At 51.4% G+C, this 23,454-nt stretch overlaps 1 protein-coding gene across 1 annotated transcript in view; it reads left to right on the top strand.

Annotated features, from left to right (window-relative positions):
* LOC144607021 (sodium/iodide cotransporter-like) overlaps positions 1 to 23,454 on the top strand; it is a 56,804-nt gene that overhangs the window by 26,716 nt on the left and 6,634 nt on the right. Inside the window, exons 7-12 of the mRNA XM_078423564.1 lie at positions 1,639 to 1,768; positions 2,734 to 2,822; positions 11,638 to 11,750; positions 12,670 to 12,740; positions 15,079 to 15,165; positions 22,705 to 22,910. Coding sequence (XP_078279690.1) covers positions 1,639 to 1,768; positions 2,734 to 2,822; positions 11,638 to 11,750; positions 12,670 to 12,740; positions 15,079 to 15,165; positions 22,705 to 22,910 — 696 coding nt within the window. The remainder of the gene's footprint in view (positions 1 to 1,638; positions 1,769 to 2,733; positions 2,823 to 11,637; positions 11,751 to 12,669; positions 12,741 to 15,078; positions 15,166 to 22,704; positions 22,911 to 23,454) is intronic.

A 23,454-nucleotide genomic window follows, 5' to 3' on the forward strand; every position in this document is an offset into this window, starting at 1 on the left:
AGTCCTTGGATACACAAAGTAGTCCCAGCAATATCACAACATCCCCCTTGTCTTATATATTACAACAGATTTGTCAAGCATGATTTCCCCTTCGTAAATCCATGCTGACTCGGAATGATCCTGTTACTGCTATCCAAATGCTCAGCAATTTCGTCTTTTATAATTGACTCCAGCATCTTCCCCACCACTGATGTCAGACTAACTGGTCTATAATTACCCGTTTTCTCTCTCCCTCCTTTCTTAAAAAGTGGGATAACATTTGCTATCCTCCAATCCACAGGAACTGATCCTGAATCTATAGAACATTGAAAAATGATCTCCAATGCTTCCACTATTTCTAGAGCCACCTCCTTAAGTACCCTGGGATGCAGACCATCAGGCCCTGGGGATTTATCAGCCTTCAGTCCCATCAGTCTACCCAAAACCATTTCCTGCCTAATGTGGATTTCCTTCAGTTCCTCCATCACCCTAGGTTCTCCGGCCCCTAGAACATTTGGGAGATTGTGTGTATCTTCCTCAGTGAAGACAGATCCAAAGTAACGGTTTAACTCGTCTGCCATTTCTTTGTTCCCCATAAAATTTAGTGCAAGATAAAGTCCAGTAAAGTCCAATTAAAGATAATTCGAAGGTCTCCAATGTGTTAGATGGGAGGTCGGCACAGCTCTCCAGTTGGTGAAAGGATAGTTCAGTTGCTATCTTGATAACAACTGAGATTAAACTGTCCATGAATCTAGATGTATGCATTTTCAAACTTCTGCACCTCTTGCCTGATGGGAGAATGGAGAAGAGGGAGTGACCGGGGTGCGACTGATCCTTGATTATGCTGGCAGCTTTGCCAAGGCAGCATGAAGTGTCGATGGAGTCAATGGTTTGCATGATGGTCTGGACTACATCCACAACTCTGTAATTTATTTCGGTCTTGGATGGAGCAGTTCCCAAACCATGCACTGATGCACCCTGATAAAATGCTTTCTAAGGCGCATCTGTAGGAGTTGGTGAGGGTTATTGGGGACATGCCGAACTTCCTAAGCCTTCTAAGGAAGTAGACGCCAAGGGAGATTTAATAGGAACCTGAGGGGCCACTTTTTCACACAAAGTGTGGTGGGTGTATGGAACAAGCTGCCGGAGGAGGTAGTTGATGCAGGTACTATCGCAATGTTTCAGAAACATTTAGACAGGTACATGAATAGGACAGGTTTAGAGGGATATGGGCCAAATGCAGGCAAGTGGGACTAGTGTAGATGGGACATGTTGGTCGGTGTGGGCAAGTTGGGCCGAAGGGCCAGTTTCCATGCTGGAACATATGACTCTCTGACCATGACAATTCCCCCCTCTTCGTCCTCTCTCTCCCCACATTCCTCCCTCAACCCTCATCCTTCCCTCACCCCCGACCCCAGCTGTCCCCACCTCCCAGCCCTCATATCTCACCCTTCTTCAACCCTACCCCCATCACCCCTCCAACAACCCTTTGCCCCTCCTCACCCCTCTCACACCTCTCGCCCCTCCCTTGTCCATCTCCCTGTATTATCAGGTGGTGGTGGTACTCTCTGTTTACGCTCTGGGGCTGGGGTGGTGGGTGGAAGGTGAGGGGGATGTAACGGCGAGGACCAGACCTGACACCTCCCCCATTGTTCCCAGGGCCATCCTGATCAACCAGCTGGGCCTCTGGACGATCGTGAGCAGCGCGTTGTTCTGTGGCATCATCGCCTTCGCACTGTATCGCGACTGTGACCCAGTATGGGCCGGCCATGTCAGCGCACCTGATCAGGTGAGGCAACGGGAGGGGAGGGGAGGGTCATGTGATTACACCTGACCAGGTGAGGCAAGAGGGGGGTCACATGACTGCATCTGACCAGGTGAGGAGAGGGGTGGATCATGTGACTGCACCTGGCCAGGTGAGGCAACAGGGAGTCACATGACTGCATCTGACCATGTGAGGAGAGGGGTGGATCATGTGACTGCACCTGGCCAGGTGAGGCAACAGAGGGTCACATGACTGCATCTGACCATGTGAGGAGAGGGGTGGATCATGTGACTGCACGTGGCCAGGTGAGGCAACAGGGGGTCACATGACTGCACGTGACCATGTGAGGTGAGGGGGCAGGTCACAGCGCCCGAGACACTAGTTCGATCCTGACCTCCGGCGGTGTCTGTGTGGAGTTTGCATGTTCTCCCTGGGACCTTGTGGGTTTTCTTCATATGCTCCAGTTTCCTCCCACATTCCAGAGCTCTGCAGGTTCATAGGTTAATTGGCTGCTGTAAATTGCCCTTGCTGTGCAGGTGAGTGGCAGAATGTGGGGGGAATTGATGGGAAGGAGGGTAAATGGAAAGAAGGACAACGTAGGATTGGTGTAAATGGATGGTTGATGTTCACCATGGATTTTGCGGGCCGAGGGATCTGTTCTTGTGCCGCCTCTCTCTATGACCCTGTGACTGGAGGGCATAGCTTTAGAGTGAGAGGGGCAAAGTTTAAAGGAGATGTGCAGGGCAGTGCGGAGGCAGATACAATGGTGGTGTTTAAGAGGCTTTTGCACAGGCACATGGATATGCAGGGAACGGAGAGATGTGGATGACGTGCAGGCAGAGGAGATAGCTTTACTCAGCATTATGTTGGGCATGGATGTGATGAGCTGAAGAGCCTTGTTCCTGAGCTGTACTGTTCAATGTTCCATGTTCAATGTTCAATGTTCAATGTTCTATGTTCTATGTCTTAGGTCCTCTTTCTTCTTTCAGTTGATGCCATACATGGTGCTGGACATTTTCAGAGACTACCCCGGAGTTCCAGGCCTGTTCCTTGCTGCAGCCTTCAGTGGAACATTGAGGTGATGTAGTGGTACAATACTTTGGAAAATGTGGAAATGCTGATATTTTAACTGTGGAGTGTTGGTGAAGCCACGATGCCAAATTCATGTCGTGCTGAATGCTGCCCTGACCCCTCTACGGACCAAGCAGCCAAGCAGATGGTGGATCTGGACATCAGCCCAGTGGTGACAAGGGTCCCCTACCCATCAGCCTGGGGCCAGGGGTTGAGTCCACCACACACGTACCGTGCTTGTTCGTGGTTGTGCAGGTGGAGAAGATCAGTCTTTGACACTCTCATCATGGCTGTGGGTTCAAAGCCCGCAGGTTCAGACACGTGATCAAGTAGTTGATCAGGATTTGCTTGCATCTGCAATGCCAAAGACTGATTCGAGATCGTTTGAACGGCTTTGGGCCTTGGAAGTCAAGTGTCATGAATTTGATTGAGCTTTTTGATGCGGTGACCAAGATGAGGGCCGATCAATGGATGTTGTCAACATGGATTTTTGCAAGGCCGTTAACAAGGTCCCGCATGGCAGCTGGTCACAAGGGTAGAATATGTGGGATCCAGGATGGGTGGGCCGATTAGATCCCAAATTGGTACGGTGGTAGAAGGCAGAAGGCCGAACAATTCTGAAAAAGAGGATTCCCTGTTCCCAGGGCCACATTCGAAATCAGACATCAAGTGTTGCTGGAAGATCATCATCTCGGGGATGGATGTTCTTTGGCCTGCCCAACACTTGATGGCCTCCCAGCACAGCGAGATGTTCATCAGGGAATGTGGGTGTAGGTGGAAGCTTGGTGCAGCCAACACCAAGGCTCTGGACACAGTCTAGGTTCCTTTCACTACTGAACATTGAGGGGCAGAGTCCATTGAGGACACCCCTTAAAACAAGGGAAGAGATATCACCCCAGGGGGACCCATGAGTGGCAAGGATGTTTTGTCTAAAGGTAGGTGCAAACACCACTGGGTATGACACTAAGGAATGTAGAGATGATGGAAATGTCTGAAGAGTTTTGCACAGTTTTTGTTTTATTTATATATTTTATTCTGAATAAAGTATATTTTGTGAAAAAAAAGCATGGACTCGGCGACCGTTTTGCCGAATACCTGTACTCGGTCCGCCAAGGCCTACTGGATCTCGCGGTTGCCAACCATTTTAACTCTACTTCACATTCCCATACTGACTTTTCGGTCGTGGGCCTCCTCCATTGCCAGAGCAAGGCCACACACAAAATGGAGGAACAGCACCTTATCTGCTTGGGTAGCTTAATGGTATGAATGCTGAATTCTCCAATTGTCGGTAACTAATCTACAAGCACCCGCTGCTCCTCCTCCCTCCTTTCCCTCCCCTCTCTTTCCTGTGCCCCACATGGAAGCCCTTCCCGTTTCTCTCTTTCCCCATCCCCGTCCCTTTCCACCTACATTCCTTCCCATGGCTTCACATTTCATGTCTCTTCTCTCCTTATCTTATCTCCTTATCTCACACTATTTGTCTCTTCATCTCTGGCCTTTATCCTACCATCTGCGAATCTACCCCTCCCCCCCCTTCACATGTATCCAAATATCAATCGCCTCGCCTTGTTCTGCCCAACCTCTCTTCCTAACCCCCCCCCCCCCCCCCCTCACAACAATCAGTCTGAAGAAGGGTCCTGACCAGAAACATCACCAAACCATGTTCTCCTGACCCACTGAGTTACTCCAATACTTCTTGTCTCCTTCTGAAGAAAACGCGTCGTTGTGTCTCAGTCAAGACCAGCCTCAAGCACCCGGATGATACATCTTGGCAGTCCGGTTTGTAGTTTATTACTTTGCTGGAGGGCTGCATCTTGGCCCATATTCCTTTGATCCAGATATGCTGCCTGACCTGCTGAGTTACTCCAGCTTTTTGTATCTGTCTTCGGTTTAAACCAGCATCTGCAGTCCCTTCCTACACCTAACTTTCAGCCACCAGTTTATCAAACTTCTTTAAATTATTCAAACCACCTTTGTGACGAAGAGAGTCCCTCAGAATCTCAGGGACATTGTGTGTACAAGAGTCACGGAGTCATGAAGCAGCTTTATAAAACTTTAGTAAGGCTGCATTGCGATTATTGCGTGCAATTGCAGTCACCCCATTACTGGAAGGACGTGAAGGCTTTGGAGAGGGTGCAGAGGAGGTTTACCAGAATGAGAGGGTATTAGCTGTAAGGAGAGGTTGGACAGAGGTGGATTGTTTACTCTGGAGTGCCAGAGATTGAGGCCTGATAGTAGTATATGAAATGATGAGAGTATGGCGAGTCCAAAAACTTGTTGGTTGTAGAAGAAGTTTATTGCAGCCGCAATATTCGAATACAAGGTTAAACAACAAGGTAAAGGACAACCATCAAAAACTTACTGTCTTCTTCGAAGACTTCGCCGAACTGGACATTTCGGGCGCCAAAAGCGCACATGACCACGCTGGCCAATTAGCGATGTCGCTCTCTGGACCAATCCCCACGGTCGCGTTCACACGTGACCTCGCTGGCCAATCTGAGGGTTCGACGACCCGGACCATTCTCTATGGTCGCTACATGACCCCCCCAGAACCCGAGGTACGGAACCTAGCAGGGAGCCGGATTTCGCGACCATAACGAGTACGGAGAGGGGCAGCCTGAACCACAGGAGCCGGGGGTTCCGGACTTGGAGGAACTGCCGGAACGGGGGGTCCTGGAGGAACTTCCGGAACGGGGGGTCCTGGAGGAACTGCCGGAACGGGGGGTCCTGGACCGAGCGGAACTAACGGAGGTCGGCCTCTCCTAGGGGTTTGGCCGACCAGGACTGGTTGATCCGGATCCAAGTGTGCAGGTTTGAGCCGGGACACCGAGACGAGCTCACTCTTGCCGCACATGTCTAAGGTGAAGGTAGCCATTCCCTTACGCAAAACCCGGAACGGCCCTTGATAGACCCTCTGCAACGGGGCACGATGGGCATCTTTTCGCAGAAACACAAACTCACAGTCCTTCAGGGAAGGCGGTTCATGTACCATGGGACACCCATGACGTGAAGTCGGAACTGGAGCCAGAGAACCCACCCGTGCCCGGAGAGATGCTAATACTGATGGGACTGTAGGCAGCTGGTCTGAGGGGTCCGGAAACAAATCTCCGGGTACTCGAAGTGTCGAGCCATATACTAGCTCCGCGGACGACGCACCGAGATCTAGCTTAGGAGCAGTCCGGATGCCCAGAAGAACCCAGGGGAGTTGGTCTACCCAGTCCGGGCCTTCAAGCCTTGCACTGAGGGACGCCTTAAGTTGACGGTGGAACCTTTCTACAAGTCCATTTGCCTGGGGGTGATATGCAGTAGTGGGTTGTAACTTGGAACCGTACAGTTCTGCGAGCGCGGCCCAGAGGGACGAAGTGAACTGCGGCCCCCTGTCAGTGGTAATAACTGCCGGGACCCCGAAACGAGCTACCCAATGGAGGGCCAAAGTCCTGGCACAAGACGCTGACGAAATATCAGACAATGGGAAAGCCTCTGGCCACCGGGTGAACCGATCCACCACCGTGAGGAGGTGGGTGTAGCCCCGGGAGGAAGGCAAAGGCCCGACTAAATCCACGTGGATGTGGAAAAAACGAACTGCTGGGACCTCGAACTCCTGTACGGGGGGCTGGACATGGCGCTGGACTTTAGCGGTCTGACAGGGAACGCAGGAACGCGCCCAACCCGCTACCTGTTTCCGTAGGCCATGCCAGACAAACCGAGCTGCTACCAAAGCAGAGGTGGAGCGGATGGACGGGTGCGCCAGCCCATGAATGGCATCAAAAACCCGGCGCTGAAGGGAGGGCGGTACTACCGGCCTGGGACGGGGAAGGGAAACATCACACCAGACTTTCGTGCCTTCCGACCCGCAGGCTACCTGAGCCAACTTCAATCCCGAAGTGGTGGACTGGTATGCCGAGGCGGTATCCGCTAGAAGCTGTGCCTCCGCAAGCTCCTGGGGATCCACCTCGCAGTCCACCGCCGAAATAGGGGAAAAAGCAGGTCTAGACAGGGCGTCAGCAACGGCATTAAGCTTACCCGCGACATGACGGACATCGGTGGTAAATTCGGAGATAGCAGTCAGGTGCCGCTGCTGGCGGGCCGACCATGGGTCAGACAATTTGAAAAATGCAAATGTTAATGGTTTATGGTCCGTAAAGGCCACAAATGGGCGGCCCTCAAGGAAATACCTGAAATGACGAACAGCTAAATAGAGGGCCAGAAGCTCTCGGTCAAATGCGCTATACTTCAGCTCAGCCGAATTTAGCTGCCGGCTGAAAAACGCCAAGGGCTGCCAACGGCCACCGACCTGCTGCTCCAAGACCCCGCCCACCGCCACGTCAGAGGCGTCAACCGTCAGGGCCGTGGGGGCGGTGGGGCTCGGGTGGACCAACATGGTGGCATCTGCTAATGCTGCCTTAGCTGCTGTAAAAGCCGACTCTGCGGCCGGGGACCATATCAACTCTACCGGTTTTCCCGCAAGGCATTGGAAAAGCGGGCGCATGACCCGCGCAGCTGCCGGAACGAACCTATGGTAGAAGTTAACCATGCCTACGAACTCCTGTAGCCCTTTTACTGTGGTGGGCCTGGGAAATGCCCGGATAGCCTCCACCTTCTCGGGCAAAGGGGAGGCGCCGGCAGGGGTAATTCTGTGCCCTAGAAAATCAAGAGAAGGGAGGCCGAATTGACATTTGGAGGGTTGGATAATGAGCCCGTGGTCTTGGAGCCGCTGGAACACAGTCCGCAAGTGGACCTGGTGTTCCTGCACTGAGGGGCTGGCGACCAGGATGTCGTCTAAATAAATAAACAAAAAGGGTAAACCCCGACCCACACGGTCCATCAGTCGTTGGAAAGCCTGTGCCGCGTTCTTTAAACCGAAAGGCATACGCAACCATTCAAACAACCCGAACGGAGTAATCGTGACGGTTTTCTGTATGTCCTCCGGACGCACCGGAATCTGGTGGTATCCTCGCACCAAATCGATTTTGGAGAACACCACCGCTCCTTCCAGCCCAGACGAAAAGTCCTGTAGGTGCGGTATGGGGTAGCGATCAGCCGTGGTGACAGCATTGAGACGCCGATAATCGCCACATGGTCTCCACCCCCCAGATGCCTTGGAGACCATATGCAACGGCGAGGCCCACGGGATGTCGGACTGACGGACAATGCCCATTTCCTCCATCTTCCTAAATTCCGCCCGTGCCACCACCAGTTTGTCTGGCGGTAGTCTCCTGGCCCGAGCGAAAACGGGAGGGCCCTCGGTGCGGATGTGATGGACCACGCCGTGCTTGGCCGAAGGCGTGTCAAAACGTTGGATGAGCAGCTCTGGAAACTCCGCCAGGATCTCAGCATACGAGTCAGGGGCCGCGATGACGGCCTGGACAGTAGGGCTGGGCGGGGAGGCGATTGTCGGAGCGACGGGCTCCTCGCCGGCGGAGGGTCGGAGGTCGTTACCGCGGACATCAGGGACCAGTGAAAAAGCCCAGAGAAAATCTGCGCCCAGGATCGCTTGTCTGACGTCTGCTATGATGAATGGCCATTCGTACGTGCGGAGGCCTAACACAAGGGACATCTTCCGTATACCGAAAGTGCGAATGGGGCTGCCATTAACCGCGATGAGGGTGGGACCTATCTTACCCGTTCTGGTTTCGAGGTCGGTCGGCGGCACTATACTGACGATGGCTCCCGTGTCCACCAAAAATTCTGTGTCCGTGAATCGATCGTGGACGTAGAGGCGTCGGTTCTGGCCAATCGTAACTGCCCCTATGTACGATCGGCCGAGGCATTTCCCGCGAAGGTACAAGGTGAGCGGCAGTTGCGGGATTCGCTACCCCATCGTAGGTGATAATAGCACCAGCCGCGCTTGTGCGGATCTTTTTGGCGGGCTTTCGGAGAACTGGCGGGAGATGCGGCGCCATCTTGATGTCACTGTGGCGTGGTCACTGATGTCGAGACCTTGTTGATCGAACCGCTTGCCTTGTTTTTAGCCGCTATGAGCACGTCCGCTTTCGCTGCATATGCTTCGGGGTCCTTAAAAGAACAATCCGTGAGCAGCAGTCCGACATCCTCAGGAAGCTTCTCTCGGAATGCCTGTTCGAACATAAGGCAATCCGTATGCTCACCGGCTAGCATCATCATTTCGGCCATGAGAACGGACGGCCGTCGATCTCCGAGGTCCGGTAGGTGCAGAAGTCTTGCAGCGCAATCATGCCTATTAAACCCGAAGGTTCGTAGTAACACTTTCTTCATTGCCTCATACTTGCTTTCCGCAGGCGGATTAACGATGAACCGCATCACGCGTGTGGTCGTCTCTGGTGATAGAGCGCTGACGAGGTAGTAATACTTCGTCGAGTCGTCCGATATATTCTTTATATGAAATTGAGCTTCGACTAATACTCAAATTTTGGAAAAACGCACCTACGCCAACATTCAAAATGTGGATTTCAAGCATGTCTGAAACGTTACATTTTGAAGAAATGAGATTCCTCCTATTAGGCAAAGTAGACCAATTCTTAAAGATTTGGTCTCCTTTTATCAATTTTTTGCAAGCATATGGTGCAACATAACATAACCTTAGAAATTAAACGGTTTAGAACCGGGTGACGGATGGGCAAAAATACGAGATAGGTAGATCTCCCCTAATCTTTCTTTTCTTTACTGTCTTCTTTTCTTTCAATCTTTTAACTTTTCATCTCTATCCTTTATTTCTTTTGCTTTCTGTTTCTACTCGCTTGACTATCTATTCCGACACTCTTTATTTCTTATTTCTTTCTTCTCTCACTGTTCTTTTATTATTAAATCAAAAGTATGAAGTTGTACAAGAATGGAAATATGTATTTATGTATTAGGTACTCAAGTACCACACTATTGTACTTACTTCTAACAAAAATAAAAAATAAAAAAAATTTTAAAAAAAGAAATTGAGCTTCGGTGTGGACAAACCAAGATTGCGGTGAATGTGTCCAAAACAACGGAAGGTGAACGCTTACCGCGCTTAACTCCGGTGTGCCAGGCGCGGCAATCAACAACGAGGCGTCGTGTTCCTGCATAGTCGGTGATCGTCCAGATCACGTCGGGGTCACCAATATGGCGAGTCCGAAAACTTGTTGGTTGTAGAAGAAGTTTATTGCAGCCGCAATATTCGAATACAAGGTTAAACAACAAGGTAAAGGACAACCATCAAAAACTTACTGTCTTCTTCGAAGACTTCGCCGAACTGGACATTTCGGGCGCCAAAAGCGCACATGACCACGCTGGCCAATCAGCGATGTCGCTCTCTGGACCAATCCCCACGGTCGCGTTCACACGTGACCTCGCTGGCCAATCTGAGGGTTTGACGACCCGGACCATTCTCTATGGTCGCTACAAGAGTCATAGACGGTACACTGTAAGAACATTTTTCCCAGGTTGGAAATGTCAGAGATTGAAGGGCATAGCTATAAGCTGAGAGTGTCAAAGTTTAAAGGAGATGAGCAGGGCAAGCTTTTTGCACAAAGAGCTGCTGGTGCCTGGAATATGCAGTCAGGGTGGAACCTTAGAGTCCCATAGCACTGAAACAGGCCCTTCTGTCCAACTTCCCCATGCAGACCACGCGGCCCTGACAAACTAGTCCCACCTGCCCACGTTTGCCCATATCCCTCTAAACCTTTCCTGTCCATGTACTTGTCCAAATGTCTTTTAAATGTTGTTATAGTACCTGCCTCATCTGCCTCCTCTGGCAGCTCGTTCCATATATTTTCTGTGTGGAAAAAGTTTCTCCTCAGGTTCCCATTAGATCTTTCCCCTCTCACAAACTTACGTCCTCTGGTTCTTGATTCCCCTACTCAGCGTAAAAGACTGTGCATTCACCCTATCTATTCCCCTCGTGGTCATATACAACTCTAGAAGATCACCCCTCAACCTCCTGTACTCCAAGGAATAAAGTTCTAGCCTGCTCAACCTCTCCCTATAGCTCAGGCCCTCAAGTCTTGGCAACATCCTGATAAATGTTCTCTGCACTCTTTCCAGTTGGAGGCTGAAATGAACATGATGTTTAAGAGGACTCTGGACGTACAGGGAATGGAGGGATATGCATCACATGCCACAGAGGAGATTAGTTTACAATTACTTTCAGGATGCAGCATGGAACCAGGTCCTTCAGCCCACTGAGTCCACACCAGCCATCAATCTCCTGTTCACACTAGTTCTGTGTCATCCCACAATTAAACTTGGCATCATGTTTGGCATGAATATTTCTGTCCCGTGCTGTGCTATTCTATTTATTCACAAAATGCTGGAGTAACTCAGCGGGTCAGGCAGCATCTCGGGAGAGAAGGAATGGGTGACGTTTCGGGTCGAGACCCTTCTTCAGACTGAAGAAGGATCTCGACCCGAAACGTCACCCATTCCTTCTCTCCCGAGATGCTGACCCGCTGAGTTACTCCAGCATTTTGTGAATAAATCGATTTGTACCAGCATCTGCAGTTATTTTCTTATACTACTGTGCTATTCTATGTTCTGCTTCTTACATTTTGAAATAAATAATTTACCTCATCTACAATATGTTTAAAATGGACAAGCCCTTACCGACAAATGGCACGAAATTCTCTGGAGTTTTGAGGACCGAGAGGGGATTTAATCAAATCTTACAAAATTGTGATAGCTCAGGACAGTGTGTTGGGTAGAAAAATCATTTGTCCAAGAGGACAGGGACCAGATGGCCCATGCCAGCTCCTAAATCTAATGGTCTAACACTCTTACTACCTGTGTGGCTTATTCTGTAACCTCCATCCCCACTCCTTCCAATCAGCACAGAAACATTGTCACTAGGAGAGGTTAAAGTGCCATTTATTTTGCAGCACCGTTTCTACCAGTATTAATGCAATGGCAGCAGTCACACTGGAGGACATCATCAAGCCCAGGGTGAAAGCCTGGTCTGAAAAGAGGTTGATCTTGGTATCAAAGGGGCTCTGTAAGTACCTGCACACACCTTGTCTTCATTGGAGACTCTTGAACAATCTTTGACTGGCCTTTACTGGACTTTATCTTGCACAAAACGTAATTCACGTTATTCCCTTTAACATGTATCTGTACACTGTGGGTGGCTCAATTGTAATCATGTATTGTCTTTCCACTGCCTGGTTAACACACAACAAAAGTTTTTCACTGTACCTCTGACAAAAACACTGAACTCAAACTCAAAGCAATGTCCCAGAACAAAGGTGAAACAGCACCAATGTGTCAGCTCGTGATTGCTCGTGATCTGGGAGCTGGACACCACTGCTGACCTAGATTCAGGCCTGGACTGGTGCCCATCAGATCCTCCCGAGCACCCAATCCCCACACTCACTGACTTTCCCACCGTCAACCTTCGGCCCAGATCACTCCAGAGGGGGAGGTGAACATTCAGAACAACATCTTACTGGGCATGTTCCCTCTCACATTCAACTCTCTGGGGATCCTGTGACCTGGCCAAGGTTGGTCATGGGAATCGTGTCAGCAGAGTTCACTCTTCCACCCATCCTGAGGCATCCTGAACCATCCCATTCTCTCTCACTGCCGTCGCCTTCTCCTTTCCTCCTAAACATTGTCCTCCCCATTCTGCCCTCCATCCCATTCACAATATTCATGTCCTTTGGCCTGGATCCTGGCCCCTTGGAAACCCTTCCTGAACATCCACCCCTCCCCTCAACACCCCCGCTCCCTTCCACCACCCCCTCACCTCAGCACCCCCCCCCCTCAGAAGCCCCTGCCCCCTTAACAACCCTCTCACCTCAATACCCACCCCTCCAGTCAGCAGCCCCTCTCCTCAACATTCCCCCTCTACTCAACAGCTGGATAGTTCAGAGAGGGACAGAATGGGAATGAAAATTGTCTGTGGTTCTTTCCAGCCTTGTTTTATGGTCTGACTTGCATCATCTCTGCTGCTCTGGCCTCTCTCCTTGAAGGAGGCGTTTTGCAGGTAGGTGGTCCTCCAGAGTCCAGACTTGCCTTGCCTGTCGGGACAGGTCTGGCTTTAGGTTTGGGGCGGTGGTCTGGTGCGACGGACAGAGTTTTCGGTCACCAGTTGGGGTGCGATGTTCCCAAGGCCCTGCCCCAACTCCTCAGTGATTTTGGGATTGAGTGCGCAAGGATTTACTAGTCAATAGACAATAGACAATAGGTGCAGGAGTAGGCCATTCAGCCCTTCGAGCCAGCACCGCCATTCAATGCGATCATGGCTGATCACTCTCAATCAGTACCCCGTTCCTGCCTTCTCCCCATAACCCCCTCACTCCGCTATCCTTAAGAGCTCTATCCAGCTCTCTCTTGAAAGCATCCAACGAACTGGCCTCCACTGCCTTCTGAGGCAGAGAATTCCACACCTTCACCACTCTCTGACTGAAAAAGTTCTTCCTCATCTCCGTTCTAAATGGTCTACCCCTTATTCTTAAACTGTGGCCCCTTGTTCTGGACTCCCCCAACATTGGGAACATGTTTCCTGCCTCTAATGTGTCCAATCCCCTAATTATCTTATATGTTTCAATAAAATCCCACCTCATCCTTCTAAATTCCAGTGTATACAAGCCTAATTGCTCCAGCCTTTCAACATACGACAGTCCCGCCATTCCGGGAATTAACCTAGTGAACCTACGCTGCACGCCCTCAATAGCAAGAATATCCTTCCTCAAATTTGGAGACCAAAACTGCACACAGGTGCGGTCTCACCAGGGCCCGGTACAGCTGTAGAAGGACCTCTTTGCTCCTATACTCAACTCCTCTTGTTACGAAGGCCAACATTCCATTGGCTTTCTTCACTGCCTGCTGTACCTGCATGCTTCCTTTCAGTGACTGATGCACTAGGACACCCAGATCTCGTTGAACATCCCCTCTTCCTAACTTGACACCATTCAGATAATAATCTGCCTTTCTATTCTTACTTCCAAAGTGAATAACCTCACACTTATCTACATTAAACTGCATCTGCCATGTATCCGCCCACTCACACAACCTGTCCAAGTCACCCTGCAGCCTTATTGCATCTTCCTCACAATTCACACTACCCCCCAACTTAGTATCATCTGCAAATTTGCTAATGGTACTTTTAATCCCTTCATCTAAGTCATTAATGTATATCGTAAATAGCTGGGGTCCCAGCACCGAACCTTGCGGTACCCCACTGGTCACTGCCTGCCATTCCGAAAGGGACCCATTTATCCCTACTCTTTGCTTTCTGTCTGTCAACCAATTTTCTATCCATGTCAGTACCCTACCCCCAATACCATGTGCTCTAATTTTGCCCACTAATCTCCTATGTCTCTTAAATGTTATGGTGGCACTTGCCTTGACCATCTCCTACGGCAGCTTGTTACATACACCCACCACTCTTTGTGTAAAAATGTTACCACGCAGGGTCCTATTAAATCTCTCCCCTCCTCACCTTAAACTTATGTCCTCTGGTTCCTGATTCCCCAACTCTGGGCAAAAGACTGTGCGTTTACCCAATCTATTCCTCTCATGATTTTGTACCACACGCCACTTTATCTCCTTTGACACAGCAGAACCATGGTAATATCTTTTGACGTTCTCAAATTGCCCCAACTGCAGTGGTGCAAAAGTGCAGTATCCAATGCTCTTGCAAATGTTTAGGATAAGGAAGATCGTAGGCTAAATTTTGGCCGAAATGACACACTTTTGGTGGGGTGCCGTTAATTAATCCGCCGTTTTGCAACTGGTGTCTGTACTCCTCAACCCACCCGATGATTTCCCTGCTGAATGGCTCCTGTAACTTGGGGCTAACCGAAGGGAGGACATAGATGTGGTGCCCTCCACTCTTGAGCCGCCTGTCCTTCACAGTGCCGAGTCTCAGCAGAGCGACGGGCATGGGTGAAACGCCCTGTCCACAGTGTAGGGAGAAGCAGTGTAGGGAGAGAGAACGTCAGTGGGACAGGAGTGACGTCCACTGCCTGGGAACTCCAGCGATCCAGTTTTGATCCCGGCTTCTAGTGGTTCCTGTGATCACATTAGTGTCCTCCTGCAGCCTAAAGATAGGCCGGCTGACAGGTTAATTGGCCGCTGTGAATTGGCCCCGAGTTTAGGTGGAGAGAAATGTGAGAGGGTTGGTGGGCACGTGTGCAGGAATGGGTAGGGGGGGGAAGACGATTAATGGAAAAGATCTGAGTGCCAGCACAGATCGATGGGTTGAATGGGGTCCTCCATATCATGAGATGTACCACATGCGCAGTTTTACACTGGTGCCGAATGTTACTGGTTTAGTCTCTGCACAAGGCCTACTGTAATCTCTTTCACCTTCACTCCAGGGCTCCTTCACGGTTATGAGTGTCATCAGTAACCCTTTGCTGGGGGCATTCATCCTTGGAATGTTCCTGCCAGCGGCCAACACCACGGTGAGTACAGGCTAATGCTTTCACGAGGAGCCACTTTTGAGATGAGTCAGTCACTTGCCGGTTTGGCCAGCGGTGCAACCGAGGCAGTGAGCTTTGCAAATCTTTCCATGACACCTTTGCTCAACGTAAGGTGTCCACCTGATCTCTGCCCCTCAATATTTCGGGTATCTCAATCAGGTCACCTCTCAGCCTCCTGTGCTCAAACCTGCCTCTCCCACCTCTCCGATCACGAGACTCTGCCCTCATTTGCACTTCCCATGTCTTAGAACGTAAAGCAGTGCTGCACAAGAACAGGCCCTTCAACCCACAATGTCCATGCTGAACATGATGCCATGTGTAAACTAACCGCACCTGCTGCACATGAACCACATCCCTCCCTTCCCTGCATGTCTATGTGCCTATCCAAAAGTCTATTAAATGCCACTATCGCATCTGCCTCCACCACCACCACACCACCCCTGGCAGCACATTCCAAGCCCCCACCACCCTTTATGTAAAAAACTTGCCTCCACATCTCCTTTGAAGTCCCCCTATCACCTGAAAGCTAAGTGCTCTAGTCTTTGACATTTCCACCTTAAAGAAAAAGGTTCTGATTATCTACCCAGTCTTTGCCTCTCATAAATTTATATATTTCCATCAGATCTCCCCTCTGATGCGACAGAGCAAGCAATCCAATTAAATGTTTCAAATACCTTATGTAGGAAGGAACTGCAGATGCTGGTTTACACCGAAGATAGGCCCAAAGTCTATGTGTGTCAGGCAGCATCTCTGTAGAAAAGGAATAGAGGACATTTTGAGTCGAGACCCTCTTCAGACACCTTAAATGCTGTTATGTGCCTCAACATTGTGGTGAATCTCCACTGCACCATCTCAAATGCAACCACATGGGTCCCTTGAAGACAGAAGCAGGGGAATTTATTATGGGGAACAAAGAAATGGCAGACGAGTTAAACCGTTACTTTGGATCTGTCTTCACTGAGGAAGATACACACAATCTCCCAAATGTTCTAGGGGCCGGAGAACCTAGGGTGATGGAGGAACTGAAGGAAATCCACATTAGGCAGGAAATGGTTTTGGGTAGACTGATGGGACTGAAGGCTGATAAATCCCCAGGGCCTGATGGTCTGCATCCCAGAGTACTTAAGGAGGTGGCTCTAGAAATAGTGGAAGCATTGGAGATCATTTTTCAATGTTCTATAGATTCAGGATCAGTTCCTGTGGATTGGAGGATAGCAAATGTTATCCCACTTTTTAAGAAAGGAGGGAGAGAGAAAACGGGTAATTATAGACCAGTTAGTCTGACATCAGTGGTGGGGAAGATGCTGGAGTCAATTATAAAAGACGAAATTGCTGAGCATTTGGATAGCAGTAACGGGATCATTCCGAGTCAGCATGGATTTACGAAGGGGAAATCATGCTTGACAAATCTACTGGAATTTTTTGAGGATGTAACTAGGAAAATTGACAAGGGAGAGTCAGTGGATGTGGTGTACCTCGACTTTCAGAAAGCCTTCGACAAGGTCCCACATAGGAGATTAGTGGGCAAAATTAGGGCACATGGTATTGGGGGTAGGGTACTGACATGGATAGAAAATTGGTTGACAGACAGAAAGCAAAGAGTGGGGATAAATGGGTCCCTTTCGGAATGGCAGGCAGTGACCAGTGGGGTACCGCAAGGTTCGGTGCTGGGACCCCAGCTATTTACGATATACATTAATGACTTAGACGAAGGGATTAAAAGTACCATTAGCAAATTTGCAGATGATACTAAGTTGGGGGGTAGTGTGAATTGTGAGGAAGATGCAATAAGGCTGCAGGGTGACTTGGACAGGTTGTGTGAGTGGGCGGATACATGGCAGATGCAGTTTAATGTAGATAAGTGTGAGGTTATTCACTTTGGAAGTAAGAATAGAAAGGCAGATTATTATCTGAATGGTGTCAAGTTAGGAGGAGGGGGAGTTCAACGAGATCTGGGTGTCCTAGTGCATCAGTCAATGAAAGGAAGCATGCAGGTACAGCAGGCAGTGAAGAAAGCCAATGGAATGTTGGCCTTCGTAACAAGAGGAGTTGAGTATAGGAGCAAAGAGGTCCTTCTACAGTTGTACCGGGCCCTGGTGAGACCGCACCTGGAGTACTGTGTGCAGTTTTGGTCTCCAAATTTGAGGAAGGATATTCTTGCTATGGAGGGCGTGCAGCGTAGGTTCACTAGGTTAATTCCCGGAATGGCGGGACTGTCGTATGTTGAAAGGCTGGAGCGATTGGGCTTGTATACACTGGAATTTAGAAGGATGAGGGGGGATCTTATTGAAACATATAAGATAATTAGGGGATTGGACACATTAGAGGCAGATAACATGTTCCCAATGTTGGGGGAGTCCAGAACAAGGGGCCACAGTTTAAGAATAAGGGGTAGGCCATTTAGAACGGAGATGAGGAAGAACTTTTTCAGTCAGAGGGTGGTGAAGGTGTGGAATTCTCTGCCTCAGAAGGCAGTGGAGGCCAGTTCGTTGGATGCTTTCAAGAGAGAGCTGGATAGAGCTCTTAAGGATAGCGGAGTGAGGGGGTATGGGGAGAAGGCAGGAACGGGGTACTGATTGAGAGTGATCAGCCATGATCGCATTGAATGGCGGTGCTGGCTCGAAGGGCTGAATGGCCTACTCCTGCACCTATTGTCTATTGTCTATTGTCTATTGTCACATCCTTCCTAGAGAGGGGTGACCAGGATCACACAGCACTCCTGCTGTGGCCCAGCAAATGTCTTAAATAGTTGAACCACAACCTAGTTAGAGTCATACAGCACTGAAACAGGTCCTTTAGCCAACTCATTCATGCTGAATGACCTGCCCATGCTTATGGGGTTGAGAGGGAAAGATAAGTCGGCCATGATCGAATGGCGGAGTGGCCGTGATGGGCCGAATGGCCTAATTCTGTTGCTATAACGTATGAACATGATCCTGTGGTAGATCGATGTGCATTGTGCGGCCTGTAGCGACCATAGAGATTGTTCCTGGGAGTCGAACCCTCAGATTGGCCAGCAGGGTCACGTGTGGGTACGACCGTAGGGATTGGTTCAGGGAGTGAGACCGCTGATTGGGCAGCATCGTCACATGTGGTTTTGGCGTCCAAAAACCAGTCAGTTAGGAGACTTCTTCGAAGTGAACAGTTGGAATTAATGGTTGTCTGTAATCTCATTCGTTATACTTTGTGATTGAATATTGCTGTCGCAATAAACTTCTTCAACAAAGAACGAGCCTCCAGACTCGCCATATTGGTGACCCCGACGTGATCCAGCCGATCACCTACCATGAGTGAACAGGACGCCTCGTCTTTGGTTCCTACGCCCGGCACACCGCAGCTAAGCGCGGTCAGCGTTCACCTCCCGTCGTTTTGGGCACATCAACCCCAATCTTGGTTTGTCCATGCCGAAGCCCAGTTTCACTTAAGAAACATCTCAACGGACGCGACAAAGTACTATTACCTCGTCAGCGCTCTACCGCCAGAGACATCTGCGCGGGTGATGCGGTTCATCGTCAACCCTCCTGCAGAAGACAAGTACGAGGCACTGAAGGTACTCTTGTTATGAACCTTCGGATTCAGTAGGCATGACCGAGCTAAGAGGCTTATGCACCTACCGGATCTCGGAGATCTGCTGCCGTCCGTTCTCATGGCCGAAATGTTGGCGCTAGCAGGTGAACACACGGATTGCCTCATGTTCGAGCAGGCTTTCCGAGAGAAGCTTCCGGAAGATGTCAAGCTCATGCTCACGGATTGTTCTTTTAAGGACCCCGTGGCATATGCAGAGAAAGCTGATGCGCTCATGGCGTCCAAATCAAAAAGAAACAGTTCGATCAACAAGGTCTCGGCATCAGCGGGCGAGCCACAGCGGCATCAAAATGGCGCCGCGTCTCCCGCCATTTCTCCAAAAGCCCGCCAAAAGGATCCGCACAAGCGCAGCTGGTGTTATTACCATCTACGATGGGGTGGAGAATCCCGCAACTGCCGCTCACCCTGCACCTTCTCGGGAAATGCCTCGGCCGATAGAGGCGGTTGCGATTGGCCAGAACCGACGCCTCTACGTCCGAGATCGATTCACAGACACGGAGTTTTTGGTCGACACGGGAGCCATAGTCAGCATCGTGCCGATCGGGTAAGACAGGGCCTACCCTAATCGCGGTTAACGGCAGCCCCATCCGCACGTATGGTACGTGGACAATGTCCCTGGCTTTCGGCACCCGCACGTACGAATGGCCATTCATCATCGCGGACGTCGGCCAGGCGATCCTGGGCGCAGATTTTCTCTGGGCCTTTTCACTAGTCCCCGATGTCCGCGGTAACGACCTTCGACCCTCCGCCAGCAGCGATGAGCCCGCCGGCCGCCACCCCGCCCAGCCCAACTGTCCAGCCCGTTGTCACGGCCCCCGACCCGTATGCTGCAGTCCTGGCGGAGTTTCTGGAGCTGCTCGTCCAACGGTTCGACGCCCCTTCTGCCCGGCACGGCATAGTCCACCACATCCGCACCGAGGGGCCCCCCGTTTTCGCTCGGGCCAGGAGGTTACCGCCCGACAAGCTGGCGGTGGCGCGGGCAGAATTCAGGAAGATGGAAGAAATGGGCATTGTCCGTCAGTCCAACAGCCCGTGGGCCTCGCCGTTGCATATGGTCTCCAAAGCATCTGGGGGGTGGAGACCATGTGGAGATTACCGGCGCCTCAATGCCGTCACCACGGCCGACCGCTACCCCATACCGCGCCTCCAAGACTTCTCGTCTGGGCTGGAAGGTGCCGTGGTTTTCTCCAAGATCGATTTGGTGCGGGGCTACCACCAGATTCCTGTGCGCCCGGAGGACATTCCAAAGATTGCCACGATCACTCCGTTCGGGTTGTTCGAATGGTTGCGTGTGCCTTTCGGTTTAAAGAACGCGTCACAGGCTTTTCAGCGACTCATGGACCGTGTTGGTTGAGATTTTGTTTTCATTTATTTAGATGATATCCTGGTCGCCAGCCCCTCAGAGCAGGAACACCTGGCCCACTTGCAGACCGTGTTCCGGCGGCTCCAAGACCATGGGCTCATCATCCAACCCTCCAAGTGTCAATTTGGCCTCCGTTCTCTTGATTTCTTAGGGCACCGAATCACCCCTTTGCCCGAGAAGGTGGAGGCTATCCGTGCCTTCCCGCGACCCACCACAGTGAAGGGGTTGCAGGAGTTCGTGGGCATGGTGAACTTCTACCATAGGTTCGTCCCGGCGGCAGCGCGGGTCATGCGCCCGCTCTTCCAGTGCCTCGCGGGGAAACCTGTGGAGTTAGAATGGTCCACGGCCGCTGAGTCAGCCTTTGCAGCAGCTAAAACGGCTCTGGCAGACGCCACCATGCTTGTCCACCCGAGCGCCTCCGCCCCCACGGCCCTGACGGTCGATGCGTCGGATGTGGTGGTGGGAGGGGTTTTGGAACAGCAGGTGGGTGGCCTTTGGCAGCCCTTGCCGTTTTTCAGCCGACAGCTGAGTTTGGCTGAGCTGAAGTATAGCGCCTTTGACCGAGAGCTTCTGGCTCTCTACTTAGCTGTCCGTCACTTTAGGTATTTCCTAGAAGGCCGCCCGTTTGTGGCCTTTACGGACCACAAACCGCTGACTTTTGCTTTTTCCAAATTGTCCGACCCATGGTCGGCCCGCCAGCAGCGGCACCTGACTGCCATCTCTGAGTTTACTACCGATGTCCGTCACATCGCAGGTAAGCTTAATGCCGTTGCTGACGCCCTGTCACGGCCCACTGTTTCCCCCATTTCAGCGGTGGACTGCGAGGTGGATCCCCAGGAGCTTGCGGAGGCACAGCTCCTGGCATACACCGCCTCGGCATACCAGTCCGCCACTTCGGGGTTGAAGTTGGCTCAGGTGGCCTGCGGGCCCGCGGGCACAAAAGTCTGGTGTGATGTTTCCCTTCCCCGTCCCAGGCCGGTGGTGCCGGCCTCCCTCCAGCGCCAGGTGTTTGATGCCATTCACGGGCTGGCGCGCCCGTCCATCCGCTCCACCTCTGCCTTAGTGGCCGCTCGGTTTGTGTGGCATGGCCTGTGAAAGCAGGTAGCCGCTTGGGGCCGTTCCTGCGTTCCCTGCCAGACCGCTAAAGGTCACCGCCACTTTCAGCCCCCGGTGCAAGAGTTTGCGGTTCCAGCGGTCCGTTTTTTCCATATTCATGTGGATTTAGTTGGACCTTTACCTTCCTCCCGGGGCTACACTCATCTGCTCACGGTAGTGGATCGATTCACCCGGTGTTGTCCGATACCTCCGCTGCCTCTTGTGCCCGGACCCTGGCCCTCCATTGGGTGGCCCGTTTCGGTGTTCCGTCCGTCATTACCACTGACAGGGGATCACAGTTCACCTCTACCCTCTGGGCCACGCTGGCGGAGCTGTACGGCTCCCGGTTGCAACACACCACGGCGTACCACCCACAGGCTAATGGGCTCGTGAAGAGGTTCCACCGGCAACTTAAGGCGGCCCTCAGAGCACGGCTGGAAGGCCCAGACTGGGTAGACCAACTTCCCTGGGTCCTTTTGGGCATCCGGACTGCTCCTAAGCAGGACCTCGGTGCTTCGTCCGCGGAACTAGTATATGGCTCGCCACTTCGAGTGCCCGGGGATTTTCTGCCGGAGTCCTCTGACCAGCTGCCTTCAGTTCCGTCGGTTTTGGCATCACTCCGGGCACGCGTGGGTTCCCTGGCTCCGGTTCCTACTTCGCGTCATGGGTGTTTCATGGTACATGAACCGCCTGCCTTGAAGGACTGTGAGTTTGTGTTTCTGCGTAGGGATGCCCATCGTTCCCCGTTGCAGAGGGTCTATGAAGGCCCGTTCCGCGTGTTGCGTAAAGGGACGGTCACCTTCACCTTGGATGTGGGCGGCAGGAGTGAGCTCGTCTCTGTGTCCAGGCTCAAACCTGCGCACTTGGATCCGGACAGCCCTGTCCTGGTCGGCCAACCGCCTCGGCGGGGCCGTCCTCCTGCGGTTCCACCCGATCTGGGACCCCCCCGCTCCTGTGGTTCCAGCGGCCCCTCTCCTTACTCGTTCTGGTCGCGAAATCCGGCTCCCCGCTAGGTTCCGTACCTCGGGTTCTGGGGGGGGGGGGGGGGTCATGTAGCGACCATAGAGATTGGTCCTGCGAGTCGAACCCTCAGATTGGCCAGCAGGGTCACGTGTGGGTGCGACTGTAGGGATTGGTTCAGGGAGTGAGACCGCTGATTGGGCAGCATCGTCACGTGTGGTTTTGGCGCCCAAAAACCAGTCAGTTAGGAGACTTCTTCGAAGTGAACAGTTAGAATTAATGGTTGTCTGTAATCTCATTCGTTATACTTTGTGATTGAATATTGCTGTCGCAATAAACTTCTTCAACAAAGAACGAGCCTCCAGACTCGCCATAGGCCACTGCTAAATCATGTCTCATGCAGTGAACAGATGTCCACCACTGCTCCCGAGACTGTTCTATTCTCCTGGGGTTGGGCTCCAGGTACATTAAGCAACAGCCCAGTTCATCCTTCACTCCGCTCTGCTCTCTGTTTCCAGGGGGTATTTTCGGGGTTGGCTGCCGGCTTCGCGATATCCTTGTGGGTTTCCATTGGGGGCATCCTGCACCCGCCCAGCCCTGAGACCATGGGTGTCCTGCCACTCCAGACAAACAGCTGCAATGGTTCGCACAGGTCCAACACCTCACTCAATGGCCTTGTGTGGACCACTGACACAGGAGGACAGGTTCCGGAGCCAGTGGGCAGGTGAGAAGGAATTCTGATATTTTGGCACTGCATTTTCGACAGTGCATCTCTGAGACCGTACTTCGACAGAAAAAAGCTGGAGTAACTCAGTGGGTCCGGCAGTATCTCTGGAGAAAAGGAATAGGGGACGTTTCAGGTCGAGACCCTTCTTCAGACTGAAAGTCAGGGAAAAGGGAAACGAGAAATTTAGAAGGTAAATAGAACAAATAAATAAAAGATATGCAAAAAGCAACGATGATTAAGAAAAGGTGGAGCCACAATGGTCCATTGTTGGCTGTGGGGTAGGTGATAATGAGTTATACAGACACTGAAATTCAACAGGAAGACAGTGAAACTCAGTACGACGACTAGGATGTGGAAGGAAGATAGAGATGGAATGCATGGTTACTTGAAGTTAGAGAAATCATGTCTCATACCGCTGGGTTGTAAGCTGCCCAAGCAAACTAAAAGGTACTCTTCTTCCAATTTACATTTGACAATGGAGGTGGCCCAGGACAGATATGTCAGTTTGGGAATGGGAATGGGAATGGAAGTTAAAGTGTTT

This window comes from Rhinoraja longicauda, chromosome 28 (assembly GCF_053455715.1).
Source record: "Rhinoraja longicauda isolate Sanriku21f chromosome 28, sRhiLon1.1, whole genome shotgun sequence".
NCBI lineage: Eukaryota > Metazoa > Chordata > Chondrichthyes > Rajiformes > Arhynchobatidae > Rhinoraja > Rhinoraja longicauda.